The sequence below is a fragment of the Melopsittacus undulatus genome, chromosome 24 (assembly GCF_012275295.1).
Source record: "Melopsittacus undulatus isolate bMelUnd1 chromosome 24, bMelUnd1.mat.Z, whole genome shotgun sequence".
NCBI lineage: Eukaryota > Metazoa > Chordata > Aves > Psittaciformes > Psittaculidae > Melopsittacus > Melopsittacus undulatus.
This window is the reverse complement of record NC_047550.1, coordinates 674815-697272: the sequence shown is the minus strand read 5'-3', so window position 1 is coordinate 697272 and position 22458 is coordinate 674815. Positions and strand designations below refer to the sequence as shown.

The following is a 22458-nucleotide window of genomic DNA, read 5'->3' as shown; positions in this document are numbered from 1 at the left end:
TATGTTGCAGGCGGTCAGTGCCGCTCGGTGCCCGGTGCCCCCCCCCTCTGCCGTTGCCGTCCGGGGTTCATTGGCCGTCGGTGTGATGTGTTATGTGTTACATGTATGTTACATGTATGTTACATGTATGTCACACGTGTGTTCCACAGGCGGTCAGTGCCGCTCGGTGCCCGGTGCCCCCCCCCTCTGCCGCTGCCGTCCGGGGTTCATTGGCCGTCGGTGTGATGTGTTATGTGTCACATGTATGTCACATGTATGTTACATGTATGTTACATGTATGTATGTTACAGGGGGTCAGTGCCGCTCCGTGCCCGGTGCCCCCCCCCTCTGCCGCTGCCGTCCGGGGTTCATTGGCCGTCGGTGTGATGTGTTATGTGTCACATGTATGTCACATGTATGTTACATGTATGTTACATGTATGTATGTTACAGGGGGTCAGTGCCGCTCGGTGCCCGGTGCCCCCCCCCCTGCCGTTGCCGTCCGGGGTTCATTGGCCGTCGGTGTGATGTGTTATGTGTTACATGTATGTCACATGTATGTTACATGTATGTTACATGTATGTTACAGGGGGTCAGTGCCGCTCCGTGCCCGGTGCCCCCCCCCTCTGCCGTTGCCGTCCGGGGTTCATTGGCCGTCGTTGTGACCGGAACCTGGACGAGTGCAGCCCGAACCCATGTGCCAACGGGGGCACGTGCCAGGACGGCGTCAACGCCTTCCACTGCGCATGCACGCTGGGCTACGCCGGGCGGCGCTGCCAGCGCCGCGCCGACGCATGCGCGTCGGGGCCCTGCCTGCACGGGGCCACGTGCTACACGCACATCTCCGGGCACGTGTGCGCGTGCGCGGCGGGGTACATGGGCGCGCTGTGCGAGGAGGCGGTGCCAGCCCGGGCCACGCCCCCTCCCCGAGGCCACGCCCCCCTCGTGCTGGGCTGCGCCGTGCCCGCGGCCCTGCTGCTGCTGATGGTGATCGTCGGGAGCGCGCTCGGGGCGGCCGGGAGGCGGTGAGGGGAGGGGGGCGCTATGGGGGGTATGGGTGTCTGTGGGTGTCTATGGGGTGTCTATGGGTGTCTATGGGTATCTATGGGTGTCTATGGGGTGTCTATGGGTATCTATGGGTATCTATGGGTGTCTATGGGTGTCTATGGGGTGTCTATGGGTGTCTATGGGGTGTCTATGGGTATCTATGGGTGTCTATGGGTGTCTATGGGGTGTCTATGGGGTATCTATGGGAATCTATGGGTGTCTATGGGTATCTATGGGTGTCTATGGGGTGTCTATGGGTATCTATGGGTATCTATGGGTGGCTATGGGTATCTATGGGTATCTATGGGTGTCTATGGGGTGTCTATGGGTATCTATGGGTATCTATGGGTGGCTATGGGTATCTATGGGTATCTATGGGTGTCTATGGGGTGTCTATGGGTATCTATGGGTATCTATGGGTGGCTATGGGTATCTATGGGTATCTATGGGTGGCTATGGGGGCTATGGGCATCTATGGGTATCTATGGGTGTCTATGGGAATCTATGGGTGTCTATGGGTGTCTATGGGTGGCTATGGGGGCTATGGGCATCTATGGGTATCTATGGGTGTCTATGGGAATCTATGGGTGTCTATGGGTGTCTATGGGTATCTATGGGTATCTATGGGTGGCTATGGGGCCTCTATGGGTGTCTACGGGTGTCTATGGGTGTCTATGGGTGTCTATGGGGTATCTATGGGGTATCTATGGGTGTCTATGGGTATCTATGGGTGTCTATGGGGTATCTATGGGGTATCTATGGGTGTCTATGGGTGTCTATGGGAATCTATGGGGTGTCTATGGGTGTCTATGGGTGTCTATGGGTATCTATGGGTGTCTATGGGGTATCTATGGGGTATCTATGGGTGTCTATGGGTGTCTATGGGTGTCTATGGGCATCTATGGGCGTCTATGGGTGTCTATGGGTGTCTGTGGGTGTCTGTGGGGTATCTATGGGTGTCTATGGGTGGCTATGGGGCCTCTACGGGTGTCTGTGGGGTATCTATGGGTTTCTATGGGTATCTATGGGTGTCTACGGGTGTCTATGGGCATCTATGGGTGTCTATGGGATGTCTATGGATACCTATGGGTGTCTATGTGTGTCTATGGGTATCTATGGGTATCTATGGGTGTCTACGGGTGTCTATGGGTGTCTATGGGTGTCTATGGGTATCTATGGGTATCTATGGGTGTCTATGGGGTGTCTATGGGTATCTATGGGTGTCTATGGGGTGTCTATGGGGTATCTATGGGTGTCTATGGGTGTCTATGGGAATCTATGGGTATCTATGGGTGTCTTTGGGTGTCTATGGGGTGTCTATGGGTATCTATGGGTGTCTATGGGTATCTATGGGTGTCTATGGGGTGTCTATGGGGTATCTATGGGTGTCTATGGGTGTCTATGGGAATCTATGGGTATCTATGGGTGTCTTTGGGTGTCTATGGGGTGTCTATGGGTATCTATGGGTGTCTATGGGTATCTATGGGTGTCTATGGGTGGCTATGGGATGTCTATGGGTGTCTATGGGTATCTATGGGGTATCTATGGGTGTCTATGGGTATCTATGGGTGTCTATGGGGTATCTATGGGGTATCTATGGGTGTCTATGGGTGTCTATGGGTGTCTACGGGTGTCTATGGGTGTCTATGGGTATCTATGGGTGTCTATGGGTGGCTATGGGATGTCTATGGGTGTCTATGGGTATCTATGGGGTATCTATGGGTGTCTATGGGTATCTATGGGTGTCTATGGGGTATCTATGGGTATCTATGGGTGTCTATGGGGTATCTATGGGGTATCTATGGGTGTCTGTCTACGGGTGTCTATGGGTGTCTATGGGGTATCTATGGGTATCTATGGGTGTCTATGGGTATCTATGGGTGTCTATGGGTGGCTATGGGGTGTCTATGGGTGTCTATGGGTGTCTATGGGGTATCTGTGGGTGTCTATGGGTGTCTATGGGTGGCTATGGGGTGTCTATGGGTATCTATGGGTGTCTATGGGTATCTATGGGTGTCTATGGGAATCTGGGGTATCTATGGGTGTCTGTCTATGGGTGTCTATGGGCATCTATGGGTATCTATGGGTGTCTATGGGTATCTATGGGTATCTATGGGGTGTCTATGGGTGTCTATGGGTATCTATGGGTGTCTATGGGGTGTCTATGGGTGTCTATGGGTATCTATGGGTGTCTATGGGTGTCTATGGGGTGTCTATGGGTGTCTATGGGTATCTATGGGTGTCTATGGGGTCCCTATGGGTATCTATGGGTGTCTATGGGTGTCTATGGGTGTCTATGGGTGTCTATGGGTATCTATGGGGTCCCTATGTGTCTCTATGTGTTCTCACCGTGCCCTCTGCAGCCCCCGCCCCCCCCCGCCGGGGGGAGCTCCGGTGCTGAGCGCCCCGGGCCGGGAGCAGCGGATCGGGCCCTCGGCCACGCGGGTGAGCGCAGGCCCCGCCCCCAGCCACGCCCCCGGCCACGCCCCCTCTCACCCCCCCGTTCCCCCCCCCCAGGTGTGATCGGCGCCGCTGGATCCGCTCCGGACCCCCCCGCGATGGATCCCCCCAATGGATCCCCCCCCACGGACCCCCCCAATTGATCCCCCCCACGGACCCCCCCAATTGATCCCCCCCCAATGGATCCGCCCCAATGGATCCCCCCCCATTGATCCCCCCCCAATGGATCCGCCCCACGGACCCCCCCCAATGGATCCGCCCCACGGACCCCCCCAATGGATCCCCCCCCATTGATCCCCCCCACGGACCCCCCCATTGATCCCCCCCCAATGGATCCGCCCCACGGACCCCCCCAATGGATCCCCCCCCATTGACCCCCCCCAATGGATCCCCCCCCAATGGATCCCCCCATGGACCCCCCCCCATTGACCCCCCCCAATGGATCCCACCCCAATGGATCCCCCCCCAATGGATCCCCCCATGGACCCCCCCAATGGATCCGCCCCAATGAATCCCCCCCCATTGATCCCCCCCACATTGATCCCCCCCCAATGGATCCCCCCCATGGACCCCCCCAATAGATCCGCCCCAATGGATCCCCCCCCATTGATCCCCCCCATGGACCCCCCCATTGATCCCCCCAATGGATCCCCCCCCATTGACCCCCCCCCAATGGATCCCCCCCCAATAGATCCGCCCCAATGGATCCCCCCCATTGATCCCCCCCCACAGACCCTTCCAATGGATCCGCCCCAATGGATCCCCCCCATTGACCCCCCCCCCAATGGATCCCCCACCAATGGAGCCCCCCAAATGGATCCCCCCAATGGATCCCCCCCCATTGATCCCCCCCATGGACCCCCCCAATGGATCCGCCCCAATGGATATCCCCCCATTGACCCCCCCAATGGATCCCCCCATTGACCCCCCCCCCCCCCCCCCCCCGGTGCCATTAAAGCGCTTTAAGCCGCGTTCGAGCCGCTCCTGCCTCCGGGGTCACGTGATTGGGGGGGGGGCGGGACCCTCACTCCTCCGTTCGGCGCTCGATTGCTTCCCCCTGGCGCCCGCCTCGGCGCGCTTGACGGGCAGCGGGCGCAGCCAATCGGAGGCGAGAGACGGGGCGGGGCGGGGAGCTCGCCGGCCAATGGGGCGGAGGGGCGGGGACCGCGAGGGGCGGGGCTTCGGCGTGAGGGGAGCGGCGGGAGCCATGAAGTGAGCGGCGGGGCCTTGGGGGGGGGATCGATCCCTATTGATCCCTATTGATCCCTATTGATCCCAATGGATCCCAATTGATCCCGATTGATCCCTATGGACCCGGGGGGACCCCCCCCCGGTGTCGGCGGCTCCGCAGGCTCAACGTGGACGGGCTCCTGGTGCCGTTCCCCTATGACTACATCTACCCCGAGCAGTTCTCGTACATGCTGGAGCTCAAGCGGACGCTGGATGCCAAGGTGGGATCCGGTTGGGATCCATTGGGATCCGGTGGGAACCGGTGGGGTCCGGTTGGGATCCGGTTGGGATCCACTGGGTTCCAATGGGGTCCGGTTGGGATCCGGTGTGGTCTGGTTGGGATCCATTGGGATCCGGTGGGGTCCGGTTGGGATCCCGGTGGGGTCCGGTTGGGATCCATTGGGATCCGGTGGGTTCCAATGGGGTCCGGTTGGATCCGGTGGGGTCCGGTTGGATCCCGGTGGGATCCGGTTGGGATCCATTGGGATCCGGTGTGGTCCTGGTGGGGTCCGGTTGGGATCCGGTTGTATCCGGTGGGGATCCATTGGGATCCGGTTGGGATCCGGTGGGTTCCAATGGGGTCCGGTTGGGATCCATTGGGATCCGGTTGGGTCCGGTTGGGCTCCGGTTGGATCCGGTGGGGTTCGGTTGGGATCCCGGTGGGATCCGGTTGGGATCCATTGGGATCCGGTGGGTTCCAATGGGGTCCGGTTGGATCCGGTGGGGTCTGGTTGGGATCCGGTGGGGATCCATTGGGATCCGGTTGGATCCGGTTGGGCTCCGGTAACGCGGCGGCTCCCGCAGGGTCACGGGGTGCTGGAGATGCCGTCGGGCACCGGGAAGACAGTGTCACTGCTGGCCCTGATCGTGGCCTACCAGCGGGTGAGCACCGGGGGCTCCTATGGGTGCAGGGGTTCCCTATGGATCCCAGTGATCCCAATGGATCCCAGTGATTCCCTATGGATCCCAGTGATCCCAATGGATCCCAATGGATCCCAGTGGATCCCAGTGATCCCAGTGGATCCCAGTGGCTCCCATCCCCCTCTCCCCCCAGGCTCACCCGTCAGAGGTCACCAAGCTCATTTACTGCTCGCGGACGGTGCCGGAGATCGAGAAGGTTGGGGCAGGGCCGGGGGGGGGGGGGGGGGATCCATTGGGAACAGCACCGGGATCTATGGGAACAGCACCGGGATCCATGGGATGGCTCCAGGATCCATGGGAACAGCTCTGGGATCCATGGGATGGCTCTGGGATCTATGGGAACAGCTCTGGGATCCATGGGAACAGCTCTGGGATCCATGGGAACGGGTCTGGGATCCATGGGAACGGGTCTGGGATCCATGGGAACAGCTCTGGGATCCATGGGATGGCTCTGGGATCCATGGGAACAGCTCTGGGATCCATGGGAACAGCTCTGGGATCCATGGGAACGGCTCTGGGATCCATGGGAACAGCTCTGGGATCCATGGGAACGGCTCTGGGATCCATGGGATGGCTCTGGGATCCATGGGAACAGCTCTGGGATCCATGGGAACGGCTCTGGGATCCATGGGAACAGCTCTGGGATCCATGGGATGGCTCTGGGATCCATGGGAACAGCTCTGGGATCCATGGGAACAGCTCTGGGATCCATGGGACGGCTCTGGGATCCATTGGGAACAGCACCGGGATCCATGGGAACAGCACCGGGATCCATGGGAACAGCTCTGGGATCCATGGGAACAGCTCTGGGATCAATGGGAACAGCTCTGGGATCCATGGGAACGGCTCCGGGATCCATGGGAACAGCACCGGGATCCATGGGAACAGCACCGGGATCCATGGGATGGCTCCGGGATCCATGGGATGGCTCTGGGATCTATGGGATGGCTCCGGGATCCATGGGAACGGCTCCGGGATCCATGGGATGGCTCTGGGATCCATGGGAACAGCTCTGGGATCCATGGGAACGGGTCTGGGATCCATGGGAACAGCTCTGGGATCCATGGGAACAGCTCTGGGATCCATGGGAACAGCTCTGGGATCCATGGGAACGGCTCTGGGATCCATGGGATGGCTCCAGGATCTATGGGATGGCTCCGGGATCTATGGGATGGCTCCAGGATCTATGGGATGGCTCCGGTGCAGGTGGTGGAGGAGCTGCGGAAGCTTCTGGAATGCTACGAGAAGGAACTGGGCCAGAAGCTGCCGTTCCTGGGGCTGGCACTGAGCTCCCGCAAGAACCTCTGCATCCACCCGGAGGTGAGATGGGATCCAGTGGGATCCAATGGGATCCAATGGGATTCACTGGGATCTGCTGGGAACCAGTGGGATCCATTGGGATTCATTGGGAACCAGTGGGATGTGCTGGGAACCAGTGGGATCCATTGGGATTCATTGGGAGCCAGTGGGATGTGCTGGGAACCAGTGGGATCCGCTGGGATCTGTCAGAAACCAGTGGCTTCTGCTGGGATCCAGTGGGATTCAGTGGGGATCTGCTGGGATCCATCAAAAACCAGTGGGATCTGCTGGGTTCCGTCAGGATCCGCTGGGATCCATTGGGATCCATCAGAAACCAGTGGGACCTGCTGGGTTCCATCGGGATCCACTGGGATCTGCTGCGTCCATTGGGATCTGATGGGATCCATTGGGATCCACTGAGATCTGTCGGGATCTACTGGGATCCATTGGGATCCACTGGGATCCATCAGAAACCAGTGGAACCTGCTGGGTTCCATTGGGATCCACTGGGATCTGTCGGCATCTGCTGGGATCCATTGGGATCCATTGGGATCCATCAGAAACCAGTGGAACCTGCTGTGTTCCATTTGGATCCACTGGGATCTGTCGTGATCTGCTGCATCCATTGGGATCCGCTTGGATCCATTGGGATCCATTGGGATCCATTGGGATCCGCTGCCCCCTGTGCTCCGCAGGTCTCAGCTCTGCGCTATGGCAAGGACATCGACAGCCGCTGCATGGCACTGACGGCCCCACACGCACGGGCCCAGAGCGACGGCTCCCGGCCCCATTGCGCCTTCTATGAGGTATATGGGGGGGGGGGCAGCACCCATAGCCCATCCCAGCACCCATGGGTGCCCCCCAACCTGCCCTCGCTGCCCCCCAGGACTGGGACACCCAGGGGCGTGCGGTGCCCCTGCCCCATGGCATCTATAACCTGGATGAGCTGCGAGCCCTGGGCCGGCGCCGAGGGTGGTGCCCCTATTTCCTCGCCCGCTACTCGGTATGTGGGGCGCTATGGGGTGCTGTGGGTACTATGGGGGCTATGGGGTGCTATGGGGGCTATGGGGGCTATGGGGGCTATGGGGGCGCTATGGGGTGCTATGGGGGCTATGGGGTGCTATGGGGGCTATGGGGGCGCTATGGGGGCTATGGGGGCGCTATGGGGGCTATGGGGTGCTATGGGGGCGCTATGGGGGCTATGGGGTGCTATGGGGTGCTATGGGGGCGCTATGGGGGCTATGGGGTGCTATGGGGTGCTATGGGGGCTATGGGGTGCTATGGGGGCTATGGGGTGCTATGGGGGCGCTATGGGGGCTATGGGGTGCTATGGGGGCTATGGGGTGCTATGGGGGCGCTATGGGGTGCTATGGGGTGCTATGGGGGCGCTATGGGGGCTATGGGGTGCTATGGGGTGCTATGGGGTGCTATGGGGGCTATGGGGGCTGTGGGGGCTATGGGGCGCTATGGGGGCTATGGGGGCGCTATGGGGGCTATGGGGGCTATGGGGGCGCTATGGGGCGCTATGGGGTGCTATGGGGTGCTATGGGGGCGCTATGGGGGCTATGGGGTGCTATGGGGGCTATGGGGTGCTATGGGGGCACTATGGGGGCTATGGGGGCTATGGGGTGCTATGGGGGCGCTATGGGGGCTATGGGGGCGCTATGGGGGCTATGGGGTGCTATGGGGGCGCTATGGGGGCTATGGGGTGCTATGGGGGCGCTATGGGGGCTATGGGGGCTATGGGGTGCTATGGGGGCGCTATGGGGGCTATGGGGTGCTATGGGTGCTATGGGGGCTATGGGGTGCTGTGGGTACTATGGGGGCTATGACGTGCGATGGGAGTTATGGGTCGCTATGGGGCGCTATGGGGGCTATGCGATGCTGTGGGGGCTATGGGGTACTTTGGGGCCTCTGGGGCACTGTGGGCGCTATGGAATGCTATGGGGCACTATGGGGGCTATTGGGTGCTATGGGGTGCTATGGGGGCTATGGGGTGCTATGGGTACTATGGGGGCTATGGGGTGCTGTGGGTACTATGGGGTGCTATGGGGTGCTATGGGTACTATGGGGGCTATGGGGTGCTGTGGGTACTATGGGGGCTATGGGGTGCTATGGGTACTATGGGGGCTATTGGGCGCTATGGGGTGCTATGGGGGCTATGGGGTGCTATGGGTACTATGGGGGCTATTGGGCGCTATGGGGTGCTATGGGTGCTATGGGGCACTACAGGGAGGGTGTCAGTGCTGGGGGGGCTGCCCCCCAAGCATACCCACGCTCTGCCCCACAGATCCTGCACGCCAACGTGGTGGTTTACAGCTACCATTACCTGCTGGACCCCAAGGTGTCTGATGCCGTCTCCAAGGAGCTGGCACGCAGAGCAGTGGTGGTGTTCGATGAGGCCCACAACATCGGTGAAGGGGGGGGGGACGGGGGGGGGGGGGGTTTGGGTGCCCCCCCCCACCCATGGGTGCCAGCGTCCCCGTGCCCCCCATAGACAACGTCTGCATCGATGCCATGGGGGTCACCATCACGCGCCGCACGCTCGACCGGTGCCAGAGCAACCTGGTGGCACTGCAGGACGCGGTGCAGAGGTGGGGGCACCCCCAGAGACCCCCCCCCCCCTGGCACCCGGAGCCATGGGTACCCCCATCCTCATCCCCTATGGGTCACCCCATGGGTCCACCCCACACCCATGGGAGCCCCCTCACCCCCATCGGTGCCCCCCTGACCCCACGGGTGCCCCCCCATCCATGGGTGCCCCCCCACCCATGGGTGCCCCCCTGACCCCATGGGTGCCCCCCCACCCATGCGTGCCCCCTCACCCCCATGGGTGCCCCCCCATCCATGGGTGCTCCCCTCACCCCATGGGTGCTCCCCTGACCCCATGGGTGCCCCCCCATCCATGGGTGCTCCCCCATCCATGGGTGCCCCCCTGACCCCATGGGTGCTCCCCTCACCCCATGGGTGCCCCCCCATCCATGGGTGCCCCCCACCCATGGGTGCCCCCCTGACCCCATGGGTGCCCCCCTGACCCCATGGGTGGCCCCCCACCCATGGGTGCTCCCCTCACCCCATGGGTGCCCCCCTCACCCCGTGGGTGCCCCCCTGACCCCGTGGGTGCCCCCCCATCCATGGGTGCTCCCCTCACCCCATGGGTGCCCCCCTGACCCCATGGGTGCCCCCCTGACCCCATGGGTGCCCCCCCATCCATGGGTGCCCCCCTGACCCCATGGGTGCCCCCCTGACCCCATGGGTGCCCCCCCATCCATGGGTGCCCCCTCACCCCCATGGGTGCCCCCCTGACCCCATGGGTGCCCCCCCACCCATGGGTGCCCCCCTGACCCCATGGGTGCCCCCTCACCCCATGGGTGCTCCCCTCACCCCATGGGTGCTCCCCTCACCCCCTGGGTGCCCCCCTCACCCCATGGGTGCCCCCCCACCCATGGGTGCCTCCCTCACCCCCATGGGTGCCCCCTCACCCCATGGGTGCCCCCCATCCATGGGTGCCCCCCTGACCCCATGGGTGCCCCCCTGACCCCATGGGTGCCCCCCTGACCCCATGGGTGCTCCCCTCACCCCATGGGTGCCCCCCTGACCCCATGGGTGCCCCCCCACCCATGGGTGCCCCCCCATCCATGGGTGCCCCCCTGACCCCATGGGTGCCCCCCCCCCCATGGGTGCCCCCCTGACCCCATGGGTGCCCCCCCACCCATGCGTGCCCCCTCACCCCCATGGGTGCCCCCCCATCCATGGGTGCTCCCCTCACCCCATGGGTGCTCCCCTCACCCCATGGGTGCCCCCCTGACCCCATGGGTGCCCCCCTGACCCCACGGGTGCCCCCCCATCCATGGGTGCTCCCCTGACCCCATGGGTGCCCCCCTGACCCCATGGGTGCTCCCCTCACCCCATGGGTGCTCCCCTGACCCCATGGGTGCCCCCCCACCCATGGGTGCCCCCCTGACCCCATGGGTGCCCCCCTCACCCCATGGGTGCTCCCCTGACCCCATGGGTGCCCCCCTGACCCCATGGGTGCTCCCCTGACCCCATGGGTGCCCCCCCACCCATGGGTGCCCCCCTGACCCCATGGTGCCCCCCAGGCTGCAGCAGGTGGATGAAGCTCGCCTGGCACAGGAGTATGGGCGCCTCGTGCAGGGCCTGCGGGACCCCGAGCTCAGCCAGGGGGGGCCTCTGCTGCCCGAGGACGTGCCCACAGGTACCACAGCCCCATGGCACCCTATAGCACCCATAGAGACCCATAGCACCCATAGAGACCCATAGCACCCATAGACACCCCACAGCTCTCATAGTAGTGACTCATAGCGCTCTTAGACATCACCCATAACACCTATAATGCCTCATAGACACCCCCTGTAGCACTCCTAGTGCCCCATATTGCCCCATAGACAGCCCCCATAGCACCCCCAGTGCCCCATAGACACCCCCATAGCACCCCTAGTGCCCCATATTGCCCCATAGACAGCCCCATAGCACTCCTAGTGCCCCATGTTGCCCCATAGACAGCCCCATAGCACTCCTAGTGCCCCATATTGCCCCATAGACAGCCCCATAGCACCCCTAGTGCCCCATATTGCCCCATAGACAGCCCCCATAGCGCCCCATAGCTCCCCCCCATATTGCCCCATAGCCCCCCCCATATTGCCCCATAGCCCCCCCCAGTGCCCATAGCCCCCAGAGTGCCCCATAGTGCCCCATAGCCCCCCCCCATAGCCCCCCCCCATAGCCCCCCCACAGCCTCTCATTGCCGTGTCCGGTTCAGAGGCTCTCCCCGGCTCCATCCGCTCCGCTCGGCACTTCCTGAGCTTCCTGCGGCGGTTGGTGGCGTTCGTGCGCGCGCAGCTGCGGGGGGGGGGCCCCGTGCGCCAGGAGAGTCCCGCGGCCTTCCTGCGGGAGCTGAGGCTGCGCGCCTGCGTGGAGGCGAGGCCGCTGCGGTGAGCGCTGGGGTCACCTGGGGGTCACGTGTGGGTCACGTGTGGGTCACGTGTGTGCTGTGTGGGTCACATGTGTGCCATGTGGGTCACGTGTGGGTCACGTGTGGGTCACGTGTGTGCCGTGTGGGTCACGTGTGTGCCATGTGTGGGTCACGTGTGTGCCATGTGGGTCACGTGTGTGCCATGTGGGTCGCGTGTGTGCCATGTGGGTCACGTGTGTGTCATGTGTGGGTCACGTGTGTGCCGTGTGTGTCACGTGTGGGTCACGTGTGTGCTGTGTGGGTCACATGTGTGCCATGTGGGTCACATGTGGGTCACATGTGGGTCACGTGGGTCACGTGTGGGTCACGTGTGTGCTGTTTATGTCACCTGTGTGCCACGTGTGTGTCACCTGTGTGTCATGTGGGTCACGTGTGTGCCGTGTGGGTCACGTGTGTGTCATGTGTGGGTCACGTGTGTGCCATGTGGGTCACCTGTGTGTGCCGTGTGGGTCACGTGTGTGTCATGTGTGGGTCACATGTGTGCTGTTTGTGTCACCTGTGTGCCACGTGTGTGTCATATGTCACATGTGTCATGCGTCCCATGTATCCCATATATCACATATATCCCATGTGTGCCATGTGTCTTGTGTGTCCCATATTCCATGTCTACAAGCCCATATCCCATACCCATGTCCCTGTTCCATCTCCCTGTATCCCTATCCCATATCCCAGTGTCCCTATCCCATATCCTGTATCCCTATCCCATATCTCTGTATCCCTGTCCCATATCCCATATCCCTGTCCCAATCCCATATCCCTGTCCCTATCCCATATCCTGTATCCCTATCCCATATCTCTGTATCCCTGTCCCATATCCCATATCCCATATCCCTGTCCCAATCCCATATCCCTGTCCCTATTCCATATCCCTGTCCCTATCCCATATCCCAGTGTCCCTGTCCCATATCTCTGTATCCCAATCCCGCATCCCATATCCCAATCCCGTATCCCAATCCCGTATCCCATATCCCAGTGTCCCTATCCCATATCCTATATCCCTGTCCCATATCCCTGTCCCAATCCCATATCCCTGTCCCTATCCCATATCCCAGTGTCCCTATCCCATATCCTGTATCCCTGTCCCATATCTCTGTATCCCATATCCCATATCCCTGTCCCATATCCCAATCCCATTCCCATGTCCCGGTGCAGGTTCTGCTCCGAGCGGCTCCGCTCCCTGCTCCGCACGCTGGAGGTTCAGGATGTGTCTGAGTTCAGTCCCATTGCGCTCGTGGCCAACCTGGGAACCCTGGTCAGCACCTACGGCAGAGGTGGGGGTATTATGGGATGCCATGGGATATGGGGTATGGGATACAGGATATGGGATGTGGGATGTGGGATATGGGATATGGGATGTGGGATGTGGGATGTGGGATGTGGGATATGGGATGTGGGATATGGGATATGGGATATGGGATATGGGATATGGGATGTGGGATATGGGATGTGGGATGTGCGATATGGGATATGGGATGTGGGATGTGGGATATGGGATACAGGATATGGGATGTGGGATGTGGGATATGGGATATGGGATGTGGGATATGGGATATGGGATGTGGGATGTGGGATGTGGGATGTGGGATATGGGATATGGGATATGGGATATGGGATGTGGGATATGGGATGTGGGATGTGCGATATGGGATATGGGATATGGGATATGGGATGTGGGATATGGGATGTGGGATGTGGGATACGGGATGTGGGATGTGGGATATGGGATATGGGATGTGGGATGTGGGATATGGGATACAGGATGTGGGATGTGGTATATGAGATGTGGGATGTGGGATGTGGGATATGGGATGTCGGATGTGGATGTGGGATATGGGATGTGGATGTGGGATGTGGGATATGGGATGTGGGATACAGGATATGGGATATGGGATATGGGATGTGGGATACAGGATATGGGATACAGGATATGGGATGTGGGATATGGGATGTGGGATATGGGATATGGGATGTGGGATGTGGGATATGGGATATGGGATGTGGGATATGGGATGTGGGATATGGGATGTGGGATATGGGATATGGGATATGGGATGTGGGATATGGGATATGGGATGTGGGATATGGGATGTGCCCCAGAGCACCCATGGGGCTGTGACCCCCTCAGGCTTCACCATCATCATTGAGCCCTTCGATGACCGCACCCCAAGCATCAGCAACCCCGTCCTGCACTTCTGGTGGGATATGGGATATGGGATGTGGGATATGGGATATGGGATGTGGGATGTGGGATGTGGGATATGGGATATGGGATATGGGATACAGGATATGGGATGTGGTGTTTCATTGTTCTCCTGCCCCTCTGCAGCTGTCTCGACGCCTCCATCGCCATCAAACCCATCTTTGAGCGCTTCCAGTCCGTTATCATCACCTCGGGGGTGAGCCCTGCCCCATAGCCCTGCCCCATAGCACTGCCCCACAACCCAGCCCCACAGCCCAGCCCCATAGCCCTGCCCCATAGCCCTGCCCCACAACCCAGCCCCACAGCCCAGCCCCACAGCCCAGCCCCATAGCCCAGCCCCATAGCCCTGCCCCATAGCCCTGCCCCATAGCACTGCCCCACAACCCAGCCCCACAGCCCAGCCCCATAGCCCTGCCCCATAGCACTGCCCCACAACCCAGCCCCACAGCCCAGCCCCATAGCACTGCCCCATAGCCCTGCCCCACAACCCAGCCCCACAGCCCAGCCCCATAGCCCTGCCCCATAGCACTGCCCCACAACCCAGCCCCACAGCCCAGCCCCATAGCACTGCCCCATAGCCCAGCCCCATAGCCCAGCCCCATAGCCCAGCCCAGCCCCATAGCCCTGCCCCATAGCACTGCCCCACAACCCAGCCCCACAGCCCAGCCCCATAGCACTGCCCCATAGCCCTGCCCCATAGCCCTGCCCCACAACCCAGCCCCATAGCCCTGCCCCATAGCCCTGCCCCATAGCCCAGCACTGCCCCATAGCCCTGCCCCATAGCCCAGCCCCATAGCCCAGCCCTGCCCCATAACCCCATCCCCCCCCAGACTCTCTCCCCACTGGACATGTACCCCAAAATCCTGGATTTCCGCCCCGTTACCATGGCAACGTTCAGCATGACACTGGCCCGGACCTGCCTCTGCCCCATGGTGAGATGGGGATGGGGGGGGGGCACTTGTGGGGCTAGGGGGGGTCCCATTGTCCCTGTGTCACCTGTGTGTGTGTCCTGCCCCATAGATTGTGGGGCGCGGCAATGACCAGGTTGCCATCACCTCCAAGTTTGAGACGCGGGAGGACATTGGTAGGGGGCAGCTGTGGGGCAGGGAGGGGCCTGGTTATGGGGCTGGGAATATGGGGCTGGGGGCATGGTTATGGGGCTGGGGATACGGGGCTGGGGTCATGGTTATGGGGCTGGGGTCATGGTTATGGGGCTGGGGATACGGGGCTGGGGTCATGGTTATGGGGCTGGGGGCATGGTTGTGGGGCTGGGGGCATGGTTATGGGGCTGGGGTCATGGTTATGGGGCTGGGGATACGGGGCTGGGGTCATGGTTATGGGGCTGGGGTCATGGTTATGGGGCTGGGGATATGGTTATGGGGCTGGGGTCATGGTTATGGGGCTGGGGTCATGGTTATGGGGCTGGGGGCATGGTTATGGGGCTGGGGATACGGGGCTGGGGTCATGGTTATGGGGCTGGGGGCATGGTTATGGGGCTGGGAATATGGGGCTGGGGATATGGTTGTGGGGCTGGGGTCATGGTCATGGTGCTGGGAATATGGGGCTGGGGTCATGGTTATGGGGCTGGGGTCATGGTTATGGGGCTGGGGATATGGTTATGGGGCTGGGGTCATGGTTATGGGGCTGGGGGCATGGTTATGGGGCTGGGAATATGGTTATGGGGCTGGGGTCATGGTTATGGGGCTGGGGATATGGTTATGGGGCTGGGGGCATGGTTATGGGGCTGGGGTCATGGTTATGGGGCTGGGCAGCCCATGGGACGGCTGTGGGGCTGCAGTGCTCAGAGCCATGGGGCAGGGGGGGTATGGGGCTGGCTCTGCCCCACAGCTCCCCCTGCCCCACATCCCCCCCAGCCGTGATCCGGAACCTGGGCAGTCTCCTGCTGGAGCTCTCAGCTGTGGTCCCCGATGGCATCGTCGCCTTCTTCACCAGTTACCAGTACCTGGAGAGCACTGTGGCCGCGTGGTACGAGCAGGTGAGCACATGGGACCCATTGGGAACCCATTGACCCCATTGGGAACCCATTGATCCCATTGGGAACCCATTGACCCCATTGACTCCATTGTGAACCCATTGACCCCATTGTGTCCCCATTGACCCCATTGCATCCCATTGACCCCATTGCATCCCATTGACCCCATTGTGTCCCCATTGACCCCATTGTGTCCCCATTGACCCCATTGGGTCCCCATTGACCCCATTGTGTCCCCATTGACCCCATTGTGTCCCCATTGACCCCATTGCCCCCTTAGGGCATCCTGGAGAACATCCAACGGAACAAACTCATCTTCATCGAGACCCAGGATGGGGCAGAGACCAGCATGGCCCTGGAGAAGTACCAGGAGGTCCCCATTGACCCCATTGTGTCCCCATTGACCCCATTGATCCCCATTGACCCTATTGTGTCCCCATTGCCCCCATTGACCCCATTGCCCCCATTGCCCCCATTGCCCCCATTGACCCCATTGCCCCCATTGACCCCATTGTCCCCATTGACCCCATTGCCCCCATTGACCCCATTGTCCCCATTGACCCCATTGCCCCCATTGACCCCATTGCCCCCATTGACCCCATTGCCCCCCATTGACTCCATTGCCCCCCATTGACCCCATTGACCCCATTGCCCCCATTGTCCCCATTGTCCCCATTGCCCCCATTGCCCCCATTGACCCCATTGCCCCCATTGACCCCATTGCCCCCATTGACCCCATTGACCCCATTGCCCCCATTGCATCCCATTGCCCCCCATTGACCCACGGCTCCCACAGGCCTGTGAGTGCGGCCGTGGGGCTGTTCTGCTCTCAGTGGCGCGTGGGAAGGTGTCTGAAGGGGTCGACTTCGGTGAGCAGGGATGTGGGGAGATGTGGGGAGATGTGGGGCAGATGTGGGGAGATGGGGGGAGATGTGGGGAGATGTGGGGCAGATGTGGGCAGATGTGGGGAGATGTGGGGCAGATGTGGGGCAGCTGTGGGGAGATGGGGGGCAGATGTGGGGAGATGGGGGCAGATGTGGGGAGATGTGGGGCAGATGTGGGGAGATGTGGGGAGATGTGGGGAGATGTGGGGAGATGTGGGCAGATGTGGGGAGATGGGGGCAGATGGGGGCAGATGTGGGGAGATGGGGGCAGATGGGGGCAGATGTGGGACAGATGTGGGGCAGATGTGGGGCAGATGTGGGGAGATGTGGGGCAGATGTGGGGAGATGTGGGGAAATGTGGGGCAGATGTGGGGAGATGGGGGGCAGATGTGGGGAGATGGGGGGCAGATGTGGGGAGATGGGGGGCAGATGTGGGCAGATGTGGGGCAGATGTGGGGCAGATGTGGGCAGATGTGGGGCAGATGTGGGGAGATGTGGGGCAGCTGTGGGGAGATGTGGGGAGATGTGGGGAGATGTGGGGCAGATGTGAGGAGATGTGGGGCAGATGTGAGGAGATGTGGGGCAGATGTGAGGAGATGGGGGGCAGATGTGGGGCAGATGTGGGGAGATGGGGGCAGATGTGGGGAGATGTGGGGCAGATGTGGGGCACCACGGGGTCGGGGGTGCTGGATCCCCCCATCCACCCCCTGCCCCTCCTGCCCCCCAAGTGCATCACTACGGCCGCGCCGTCATCATGTTCGGGGTGCCCTACGTGTACACCCAGAGCCGCATCCTCAAGGTGAGTGTGGGGCAGGGCTGGGTCCCGCTGTGGGTCCCGCTATGGGGCAGCCCCATAAGTGCCCTCCCCCCCCCCAGGCACGCCTGGAGTTCCTGCGGGATCGGTTCCAGCTGCGGGAGAACGAGTTCCTGGCCTTCGATGCCATGCGCCATGCGGCCCAATGTGTGGGGCGGGCGCTACGGGGCAAGAGCGACTATGGCATCATGGTGTTCGCCGACAAGGTGGGGCTGGGCGGGCGCTATGGGGCACTGTGGGCGCTGTGGGGCACTATGGGGTGCTATGGGGCGCTATGGGTCACTATGGTTCTCTATGGGTCGCTATGGGTCTCTATGGGTCGCTGTGGGTCTCTATGGGTCGCTATGGGTCTCTATGGGTCTCTAAGGGTCACTATGGGTCTCTATGGTTTTCAGTGGGTCTCTATGGGTCTCTATGGGTCGCTATGGGTCTCTATGGGTCGCTATGGGTCTCTATGGGTCTTAGTGGGTCTCTATGGGTCTCTGGTTCTCTATGGGTCGCTATGGGTCTCTATGGGTCGCTATGGGTCTCTATGGGTCTCAATGGGTCTCTATGGGTCGCTATGGGTCTCTATGGTTCTCTATGGGTCTCTATGGGTCGCTATGGGTCTCTATGGGTCGCTATGGGTCTCTATGGGTCTTAGTGGGTCTCTATGGGTCTCTGGTTCTCTATGGGTCGCTATGGGTCTCTATGGGTCACTATGGGTCTCTATGGGTCTCAATGGGTCTCTATGGGTCGCTATGGGTCACTGTGGGTCTCTATGGGTCTCTATGTGTCTCTATGGGTCACTATGGGTCTCTGTGGGTCTCTATGGGTTGCTATGGGTCTCTATGGGTCTCAGTGGGTCTCTATGGGTTGCTATGGGTCTCTATGGGTCGCTATGGGTCTCTATGGGTCACTATGGGTCTCTATGGGTTGCTATGGGTCTCTATGGGTCTCAGTGGGTCTCTATGGGTTGCTATGGGTCTCTATGGGTCGCTATGGGTCTCTATGGTTCTCTATGGGTCTCTATGGGTCTCTATGGTTCTCTATGGGTCGCTATGGGTGTCTATGTGTCTCTATGTGTCTCTATGGGTCTCTATGGGTCGCTATGGGTCTCTGGGTCTCTATGGGTCGCTATGGGTCTCTATGGGTCTCTATGGGTTGCTATGGGTCTCTATGGGTCTCTATGGGTTGCTATGGGTCTCTATGGGTTTCTATGGGTTGCTATGGGTCTCTATGGGTCTCTATGGGTTGCTATGGGTCTCTATGGGTCTCTGTGGGTCTCTATGGGTCTCAATGGGTCTCTATGGGTTTCTATGGGTTGCTATGGGTCTCTATGGGTCTCTATGGGTCGCTATGGGTCTCTATGGGTCACTATGGATCTCTGTGGGTCTCAATGGGTCTCTATGGGTCGCTATGGATCTCTATGGGTCTCAGTGGGTCTCTATGGGTCTCTATGTGTCTCTATGGGTCTCTATGGGTCACTATGGGTCTCTATGGGTCTCTATGGGTGCTGTGCCCCCAGCGCTATGCCCGCCCTGACCGCCGTGGGAAGCTCCCGCGCTGGATCCAGGAGCAGATCCCAGATTCCAGCCTCAACCTCACAGTGGATGAGGCCGTTCAGGTGGCCAAGGGATTCCTGCGCGCCATGGCCCAGCCCTTCCGCCAGGTACCCCCCCGGGGTGCCTATGGTACAGCCCAGCACCCCTATGGTACAGCCCAGCACCCCTATGGCACCCTATGGTACAGCCCAGCATCCCTAGGGTACAGCCCAGCACCCCTATGGCACCCTATGGTACAGCCCAGCACCCCTATGGTACAGCCCAGCACCCCTATGGCACCCTATGGTACAGCCCAGCACCCCTATGGTACAGCCCAGCACCCCTATGGTACAGCCCAGCACCCCTATGGCACCCTTATGGTACAGCCCAGCACCCCTATGGTACAGCCCAGCACCCCTATGGCACCCTATGGTACAGCCCGGTACCCCTATGGTATCTCTATGGTACAGCCCAGCACCCCTAGGGTACCCGTATGGTACAGCCCAGCACTCCTATGGTACAACCCAGCACCCCTATGGTACCCCTATGGTATAGCCCAGCACCCCTATGGCACCCCTATGGTACAGCCCAGCACCCCTATGGTACAGCCCATCACCCCTAGGGTACCCCTATGGTACAGCCCAGCACCCCTATGGTACCCCTATGGTACAGCCCAGCACCCCTATGGTACAGCCCAGCACCCCTATGGTACCCCTATGGTGCAGCCCAGTACCCCTATGGTATCTCTATGGTGCAGCCCAGCACCCCTATGGCACCCCTATGGTACAGCCCAGCACCCCTAGGGTACAGCCCAGCACCCCTAGGGTACAGCCTGGTGCCCCTATGGTACCCCTATGGTACAGCCCAGCACCCCTATGGTACAGCCCAGCACCCCTATGGTACCCCTATGGTGCAGCCCAGTACCCCTATGGTATCTCTATGGTGCAGCCCAGCACCCCTATGGCACCCCTATGGTACAGCCCAGCACCCCTGTGGTACAGCCCAGCACCCCTAGGGTACAGCCTGGTGCCCCTATGGTACCCCTATGGTACAGCCCAGCACCCCTATGGTACAGCCCAGCACCCCTATGGTACCCCTATGGTGCAGCCCAGTACCCCTATGGCACCCCTATGGTATCCTGGCCCAGCTCCTCCTGCAGGTACCTCACCCCCCCCCCCACGGGCAATATGGGTCAGGCCAGGACCCCCCCATGGTTCCCACATGGTATCCCCCCAGCACCACCATGGTACCGTGAATCACACACGTGTTGCTTGCACGTCACATGTATCACACATGTTACATGTGTCACATACATGTCTTACACACCACATACACATCACATACGTGTCATGTGTCACATATCACATACATGTCACATGTGTCACATGTCCCATACATGTCATACATCACACACATCACATACACATCACGTACACATCCTATACATGTCCCATACATGTCCCATACATGTCATACATCACACACATCACATACACATCACGTACACGTCCTATACATGTCCCATACATGTCCCATACATGTCCCATACATGTCCCATACATGTCCCATACATGTCCCATACATATCCCATACATGTCCCATACATGTCCCATACATGTCCCATACATATCCCATACATGTCCCATACATGTCCCATACATATCCCATACATGTCCCATACATGTCCCATACATGTCCCATACACGTCCCATACATGTCCCATACATATCCCATACATGTCCCATACATGTCCCATACATGTCCCCCCCCCGTCCCTGCCCAGGAGGACCAGTTGGGTCTGTCCCTGCTGACCATGGAGCAGCTCCAGTGCCAGGAGGTTCTGCAGCGCCTGGAGCAGGGGGTGCAGCAGCTCTGACCCCCCCGGAGCCCCCCAACACCTATGGGGGGGGGTCCTGGAGCCCCCCAACACCCATGGGGGGTCCTGGAGCCTCCCAACACCCATGGGGGGGGTCCTGGAGCCCCCCAACACCCATGGGGGGGGGGGTCCTGGAGCCTCCCAACACCCATGGGGGGGGGTCCTGGAGCCTCCCAACACCCATGGGGGGGGTCCTGGAGCCTCCCAACACCCATGGGGGGGGGTCCTGGAGCCTCCCAACACCCATGGGGGGGGGTCCTGGAGCCTCCCAACACCCATGGGGGGGGGGTCCTGGAGCCTCCCAACACCCATGGGGGGGGGTCCTGGAGCCTCCCAACACCCATGGGGGGGGGTCCTGGAGCCCCCCAACACCCATGGGGGGGTCCTGGAGCCCCCCAACACCCATGGGGGGGGGTCCTGGAGCCTCCCAACACCCATGGGGGGGGTCCTGGAGCCCCCCAACACCCATGGGGGGGGTCCTGGAGCCCCCCAACACCCATGGGGGGGGGGTCCTGGAGCCTCCCAACACCCATGGGGGGTCCTGGAGCCTCCCAACACCCATGGGGGGGTCCTGGAGCCTCCCAACACCCATGGGGTGTCCCGGAGCCCCCCAACACCCATGGGGGGGGGTCCTGGAGCCTCCCAACACCCATGGGGGGGGTCCTGGAGCCTCCCAACACCCATGGGGGGGGGTCCTGGAGCCTCCCAACACCCATGGGGGGGGGTCCTGGAGCCTCCCAACACCCATGGGGGGTCCCGGAGCCTCCCAACACCCATGGGGGGGTCCTGGAGCCCCCAACACCCATGGGGGGGGGGTCCTGGAGCCTCCCAACACCCATGGGGGGGGTCCTGGAGACCCCAACACCCATGGGGGGTCCTGGAGCCCCCCAACACCCATGGGGGGGGTCCTGGAGCCTCCCAACACCCATGGGGGGGGTCCTGGAGCCTCCCAACACCCATGGGGGGGTCCTGGAGCCCCCCAACACCCATGGGGGGGGGTCCTGGAGCCCCCCAACACCCATGGGGGGGGGTCCTGGAGCCTCCCAACACCCCTGGGGGGGGTCCTGGAGCCCCCAACACCCATGGGGGGGGTCCTGGAGCCCCCAACACCCATGGGGGGGGGGGGGGGGTCCGGATCCCTCCCTGTGCTCCAGGTGGGATCCAGGACCCCCCCCCCCAATTTTGTACAACACCCAATAAACAGGGACCCCCCCCCATGGCTGCACCTCCCATGTCACTG

At 61.0% G+C, this 22458-nt stretch overlaps 2 protein-coding genes across 4 annotated transcripts; both read left to right on the top strand.

Annotated features, from left to right (window-relative positions):
• Positions 1 to 488: 488 nt before the first annotated feature.
• LOC117437639 (delta-like protein B) lies at positions 489 to 3598 on the top strand. Its single transcript, XM_034072178.1, has 3 exons — positions 489 to 1003; positions 3389 to 3470; positions 3543 to 3598. The coding sequence occupies exons 1-3, from the start codon at positions 513 to 515 to the stop codon at positions 3546 to 3548; spliced, it is 579 nt and encodes a 192-aa protein (XP_033928069.1). The 5' UTR covers positions 489 to 512; the 3' UTR covers positions 3549 to 3598.
• Positions 3599 to 4652: 1054 nt separating this feature from the next.
• On the top strand, positions 4653 to 21334 carry ERCC2 (ERCC excision repair 2, TFIIH core complex helicase subunit). Of its 3 annotated transcripts, XM_034072165.1 has the most exons (23): positions 4653 to 4697; positions 4837 to 4936; positions 5520 to 5597; positions 5770 to 5832; positions 6843 to 6956; positions 7631 to 7741; positions 7822 to 7938; positions 9226 to 9349; positions 9433 to 9529; positions 11036 to 11151; positions 11716 to 11887; positions 13081 to 13199; positions 14054 to 14123; positions 14255 to 14324; positions 14959 to 15060; positions 15149 to 15212; positions 16003 to 16124; positions 16402 to 16494; positions 16918 to 16990; positions 17734 to 17804; positions 17882 to 18025; positions 19327 to 19470; positions 21126 to 21334. In XM_034072165.1, the coding sequence occupies exons 1-23, from the start codon at positions 4693 to 4695 to the stop codon at positions 21216 to 21218; spliced, it is 2262 nt and encodes a 753-aa protein (XP_033928056.1). In that variant the 5' UTR covers positions 4653 to 4692; the 3' UTR covers positions 21219 to 21334. The 3 variants fall into 3 exon arrangements, 2 of the variants coding, with proteins under 2 accessions (XP_033928056.1, XP_033928058.1); XM_034072167.1 differs by lacking the exon at positions 5770 to 5832; XR_004550480.1 differs by lacking the exons at positions 14054 to 14123; positions 16402 to 16494; positions 16918 to 16990; ... (2 more) ...; positions 19327 to 19470; positions 21126 to 21334 and having other exon boundaries at positions 16003 to 16076.
• Positions 21335 to 22458: the final 1124 nt, after the last annotated feature.